General features: G+C 56.7%; 2 protein-coding genes across 2 annotated transcripts in view; one reads left to right on the top strand and one right to left on the bottom strand.

Annotated features, from left to right (window-relative positions):
• The window catches only part of CAPNS1 (calpain small subunit 1), an 11,363-nt gene extending 8,594 nt beyond the window's left edge, over positions 1 to 2,769 (top strand). Inside the window, exons 8-11 of the mRNA XM_027855365.1 lie at positions 52 to 130; positions 1,668 to 1,784; positions 1,943 to 2,001; positions 2,115 to 2,769. Of these exons, the coding sequence (XP_027711166.1) occupies positions 52 to 130; positions 1,668 to 1,784; positions 1,943 to 2,001; positions 2,115 to 2,141 (282 nt within the window). The 3' untranslated portion in view covers positions 2,142 to 2,769. The remainder of the gene's footprint in view (positions 1 to 51; positions 131 to 1,667; positions 1,785 to 1,942; positions 2,002 to 2,114) is intronic.
• A 1,189-nt stretch (positions 2,770 to 3,958) lies between these two features.
• LOC114038307 (cytochrome c oxidase subunit 7A1, mitochondrial) overlaps positions 3,959 to 5,856 on the bottom strand; it is a 2,202-nt gene continuing 304 nt past the window's right edge. Inside the window, exons 2-4 of the mRNA XM_027855583.1 lie at positions 4,669 to 4,761; positions 4,329 to 4,413; positions 3,959 to 4,112 (exon numbers count right to left, since the gene is read on the bottom strand). Of these exons, the coding sequence (XP_027711384.1) occupies positions 4,057 to 4,112; positions 4,329 to 4,413; positions 4,669 to 4,761 (234 nt within the window). The 3' untranslated portion in view covers positions 3,959 to 4,056. The remainder of the gene's footprint in view (positions 4,113 to 4,328; positions 4,414 to 4,668; positions 4,762 to 5,856) is intronic.

The raw sequence follows: 5,856 nt of genomic DNA on the forward strand, positions 1-5,856 counted from the left end.
TGGACCTCCGTGCTGCTCTGACCTCTCCCCCATTCCCCTTCCCCTCTCCAGGCCATCTACAAACAGTACGACATAGATCGCTCAGGGACCATTGGCAGCAATGAGCTTCCAGGAGCCTTTACAGCTGCAGGTTTGGGGGCTCTGGGGTTAGAGGGCAGGTTGGGGAGGGGTGAGACAGGACATGGCCCCAGCGCTTCTGGGGTCCAACCACTTTGGATCTAGAAGCTTTGAGAGCGAACCGATTTGTGATTTGATCAGCGCAGGAAACCAGGCCCTGTGGGATGGGAATTTAACTTGAGGCCTGTGGATGGCCCAGGGGTCCATGACCTTGGATGGGAAAAAAAATTCCGTCTTTATTTTCAGAACCTCTAATTAGAAATTCCATGAATGGAGGCCGCATAAGTGATTCCAAGTAGGGATCCCTAGGCTTCCCACGCTGCCTGGGGGGGGGGGGCCTGAACCAGGTGGTCCTGATTCCAAGGCCCCACATGGTAGAGGGGCCGGAAGGCTCCCGTAGAGGCTATCCCTGACTCAGTTAGAATCTCTTTACAAACATCACAATAATCAGCAGCTAATCAACTGACCGATCGCCCATTGGTCCTCAGTGGAAGGTACTCCCTTCATCAGTACAGATCACAGCCCCCACCACACCTCGTCCTGCTGTGATTCTTCTGCCCTGTCCTTCCAGAAGTCTGGGGTTCAGAGCTGGACCTCGGGACATCTCTAACCCAATCCCCTTATTTTATATAGGGGGAAACTGAGGCCTAGAGAAGATCCCACAGAGTCAGGAGAGTCCTGGGTTCAAATCCTGCCTTGGACACTAACTGGCCACGATGTGTCATCTCAGCCTCAGTTTCCTCATCTATAAAAAGGGGGAATGAATCCTTGTATTCTCTATCTTCGGAGGTTGTTGTCGGGAACACGCTGCAGGCGTCTGAGCAATTAAAAACTAATCAGTAATTCAGTGAAATCTGATCAGTCACTGATTAACAACTGATATTCATTTGATAGCCGCAAGGCAGAGGCATAAGTCTACGGCCTTAGACACTTATTGGTGCTTTGGGGTTCATATCCAATCAATAGTTATTAAGCACCTACTGTGTGCTAAGCTGTGCCCTCAAGGAGCTTTCAGTCTAGAGGACTGTGAGGATACCCAGCCTCTGTCAACAAGCATTTATTAAAGTACCTACTACGTGCTGAGCACTGTACTGAGTGCTTCAGATACTAGCCGGGTGACCCTGGGTGAGTCAGCAGTCTGAGCCTCAGTTTCCTTATCTGTAAAATTGAGCATAATCAACTCCCAGAGGTGGTAAGAGGATCCAAGAGACCTTAAAGGGCTCTGGAAATGTTTAGTGTGCTCATGCGGGAATTGACAGCCACGTGGTACTTAGTGCCTGACTCTGGAGCCAGAGGATCTGAGTTCTAATTTTACCCTACTATTTATTTACCACCTGTGTGACCCTGGGCAAGTCAGCCCCCTCCTTCTGCAGGAGGGTAGTGAGGGGGCTGAGTCTGAGCCTGTGACTGTAGGTGAGGGCAGGCAGGGCGGGTCCTTGGTGGGCCGGCTCTCCCAGTCAGTCCCTGGATATGGGGGGGGGCAGGAGGGCAGATGGGGAGCCTGGTCCTGGATCCCAGAGCCGGCCGCTGACCCCTGCCGGGCCCCCCAGGCTTCCAGCTCAGCCCAGAGCTGTACCAGATGATCATTCGGCGATACTCCGACGAGGACGGGAATATGGATTTTGACAACTTCATCAGCTGTCTTGTGCGCCTGGACGCCATGTTCCGTGAGTGATTCGGATCCCTTGAACCCTGCCAGGGGATGGGGGTGGGGGTGGGGTGTCTGTTCCCAGGCCTCCCTGTGACACACCACCCTCCCAAGCCACGGGCCTCGTGCACTTGGAGATCCTCTCCTGCTCACTGTTCTCTCCCACCCCCAACCCAGGTGCCTTCAAGTCTCTGGACAAGGATGGCAGTGGGCAGATCCGGGTAAACATCCAAGAGGTGAGGGCCAGCCCCCCGCCCTGTGTCTGTGGGGGTCTGGTCTGGGCAGTGCTGGCAGATTCCTGGGGGAGCCCCCCAATTCACTCCTCCCCCGACTTCCCCTCTTCCCCCAGTGGCTGCAGCTGACCATGTACTCCTGAGGCCTGTGCGTCTGTCCACCTGACTGGTCATCGGCCCCTCTCCACCACCCAGGACAGCGATTGCCAGGAAGCTGCCCTCCCCCTCCCCTGTAGTTCTGTGGATCTCAGCCCAACAGGGAACCCTCTGGCACTGCACCGGCCCCACCAGCCAATGAGGCTGTTATTCCTGGGGTGCCCCTCCTACCCCCGCCTGTACAAACATGGCCACCACCAAGGAGCCCCTGCTCCCCACTCACCCACACCCCTGCCTCCCAGCTCCGGAATGTGCCAACCAGCCACATGCTCCCCCCCAGCACCCCTGCAAACATGTCACATGCTTTAACACGCCAGCCACATGCTTCCCAGCCTCCTTAGAAATACTTATGCTCTAATGTGCTGTCTCTCCCCCAGTTCCACCCCCACACCTGTAAACATGTCACGTGCTCTAACACACCTACCATTGCCCCCAGATGCCCACAAATACATGTTACGTGCTTTCACACAGCCAGGTGCCATCACGTGCTGCCCCCATGGGGTTCATCTGGTATCTAGTGCCTTTTCCCACTCCCCCTGTGCTTCAGCCCCCTCCCCTTCTCTGGGTGGGCCTGGGAGCAGGGGGCGGGGCCCAAAATAAACAGTGGTCACAAGACTGCCGGCCTCCTCTGATGCATCCCACCACCATCACTCTGCTCATACAGTAGCTCGGGCCAAGGTTTCTTTATTTGGGAGGTTGGGAGTGGGGACCCTGGGTCCTTGGCATTGCTGGGGGGCAGGGCTCCCCTCAGCTCATCTTCCACTAAGGAGGGCTGTGCAGGTTGAGGGGGGATGGTGGGAATGTGTTTCTCTCCCTCAGACCGTGAGACCTGGGTCACCACGAGCACCTACCATTCACACAGCTCTGATTGCCTTGGGGAGGGAAGGTCTCCCTGCCCTGGCTCCTTTTACAGAAGGGGGGGTTGGGCAGGGCTGGTTTTAGATTGAGTGCTCTGGGGGTGTCTGAGCAGATAAGGGGCCATACCCTAGGAACCTGACTGAAGGACTGTCCACGGGGGACAATTTCCAAACCTGTTCCCCTCTTCCCCTTTGCCCACTGAGCCACGAGGGTCCCTCTGGACTCAAGGGCCCAGAGATCGAGCAGCTGAGATGGTGCCTGGTCCAGGGACACCGGGCCACTTGGTTTGAGCTACCCCCTCAGCAGGCCCTCCTGAGAGCCGGGCTTTTGCCCCTGTTAGGATTCTCCCATCTGCCTCCCTGATCCCAGAGACAGACCCTGGAGAGAACTAAAGGCCCAGAATTCCAGACCCCCGGAAGGACTCCTCCCACATCATTCAGTCACTTCACACAGACCACGACCAGACTGCCCCCCCCCATGTCTGATTTCCTATGACCCCTCCCGTGTGACTCAGACCCTCCAGGATGGATGACAGGCATCATCAGCTGGGGGCAGGGGTGCAGGGCAGCATCCTGGAGAGCCCTTGGGGGTGTGACCCTCACCAAACCCAAGATAGACAGCAGGAGGGGGTGGGGGCCCACCAGCTAGTCACAGAAGTAACAGGAATAGACAGGGTCATGTCAGGTAAGCTCCCTCTCTAAGACGGATTCCCTTTTCTGGGGATCCTGCCTGGTTCCCCAGTCTTTCCCCCAGGACCCCCAGTCTCCTTGGAACCTAGGCTTCTGCTCTAGTGTGGGTGTGTATGTGTTGGGGTGAGGGTGATGGTCCGGAGTCCTTGGCTCCCTTTAGGAGAAGGGGAGGGAGGGAGGCACGTAGATACATCTGGGTCAGGGGCCTAGGTCTCGTATCACCACCACCAACAGACAGACTTGCCCTAGATCAGCTTTCTCCCAGCAAGGGAATTTATTTCTGCCCAGCCCTAACCCTCACCCCAGGCCCAGGCCCTGCCACGCCTTTCCCCTTGTCCGGTCCTGGTGTCCAGTCTCACTTCTGGTGGGGGAAGGAGGCCCAGCCAAGGCAGAAGAGGCTGTAACTAGTGCCTGGAGGGGGGAGAGTGGGAAGAGAAGAAAGTGAGGGGTGCCCGACCCTGATCTCACCCCCCCCCTAGAGCTCCTGAATCCTCAGAGCCCAGAAGTCAGCACCCCCTCTTCTGCCCTCCCCACAAGGAGTCCAGGGTCCCCAGGCCCTGGACAGAGACCTTCCACCACCCCATCCCCCACCCAGCTTGGGGCCCAGCTCTCCCTCCCCTCACTCACCTCCCAGGCAGATGGCCATGGTTAATTTATACAGAAGGTTGTCTTTGCCTCCACCCTTCAGGTGGACTGGGAGGTCATTGTTTTCCTAGGATGCAGAGTGAGGCGTTAGGCATGAGGGAGGGCAGTCCTGGTCATCACCCCCGAAAAGTTAGGGGGCCCCCACAGCCGGGACTTCTGGAAGCATGGGGAGAAACTGGGGTCTCTTAGGGAACACAGCAGGATACGGCAAAGCAATGGGCAAGGCTGCATCAGACGACCCAGGGAAGAGGGCCATGGGGCGTGCTTGACGGATGTTGGGGTGCCTGGGGGGAAGGGGGTTCAGGTCCTGGGCTCCCCTCACCTGGAAGAGCTTTTGTTTTTCAGCTACTTTGTTCACAAAGCGGTTTCTGGCACTGGAGCTGAAGGGTCGGATCAGGGCCCGGGAGTGAGATACCTGCAGGGGATGGATTGGAGGGGAGTAAAATGAGTGGGAGGGTCCTGGGGCAGGGCTGTCAAGGGCAAAGGTCAGAGGGCGGCCAGCAGCTGGATCAGAGCCTGGAAGGAACCTCAGAGATCACCTGGCCAAGAATTCCCCCCAAATAGCCCCAGACTGGGGGGAGAGGGATGGCGGGGTAGGGGGCATCCCCCTTGAGAGGGACATTGGAGAGTTCTAGCTGGGGACTCAGAATACAGAGAAGGGAATCCCAGGTTGAATGAGAAGGGGGTTCCTGGGAAAGGGATACCCCATGGGAAAGGCTTCCAGTACCAGAGGTCCGAGAGGGTTTCTGGGGTTAGAGGGTCCTAGTGGATCCCAGCTCCAGAGAAGGCTCCCTGAGGAGGGACACCAGTGGGGCCTGGTTCAAGAGGTCAGAGGAGACTCCTGGGCCTAGAAGCCCCAGTGGGTCCTGACACAGATGGTCAGAGAGCTCCTGAAGTTGGGGTTCCCGATGAGACCTAGCTCAGGAAGTCAGAGGGGAGTCCTGGGCTCAATGATCCCACCAGGTAAAAAGTCCTAGCCCCAGAGGGCAGGGGGTCCCCATGGGTACTGGCTCAGGAACTGAGTATACTCCTCTGTGGTTATGCATCCTGGTACTTAGTAAGGGTTCCAGCCCTGAGGGTTGGGAGGGCCTCAGTGTGTCCTAGCCCAGGATAATGATAGCATTTATTTAGCACCTACTATGTGCCAGGCTGAGAAGTTAGATGGCTCAGTGGATACAGCACTGCACCCATTTAGGGTTAGTGAGTCAGGAAGACCTGAGTTCAAAATCAGCCTTAGACACTGACTAGCTCTGTGACCCTGGGCAAGTCACTTAACCTGTTTGCCTTAATCCACTAGAGAAGGAAATGGCAAACCTCTCTGGTATCTTTGCTAAGAAAACCCCACAGACAATATTGGCATAATGGGGTCACCAAAGGTCAAACAAGACTGAACAACAATTTGCCAGGCACTGTGCAGAGCGTTTTACAAACACATCTGTTCTGACCCAAGAAGTCAGAGGGAGCTCCCCCCTTTCTGGGGCTGGGGGTCCTGGTGGGGCCCATCTCAGGA

The sequence above is a fragment of the Vombatus ursinus genome, unplaced genomic scaffold (assembly GCF_900497805.2).
Source record: "Vombatus ursinus unplaced genomic scaffold, bare-nosed wombat genome assembly UNPS02010822.1, whole genome shotgun sequence".
NCBI classification, from domain to species: domain Eukaryota; kingdom Metazoa; phylum Chordata; class Mammalia; order Diprotodontia; family Vombatidae; genus Vombatus; species Vombatus ursinus.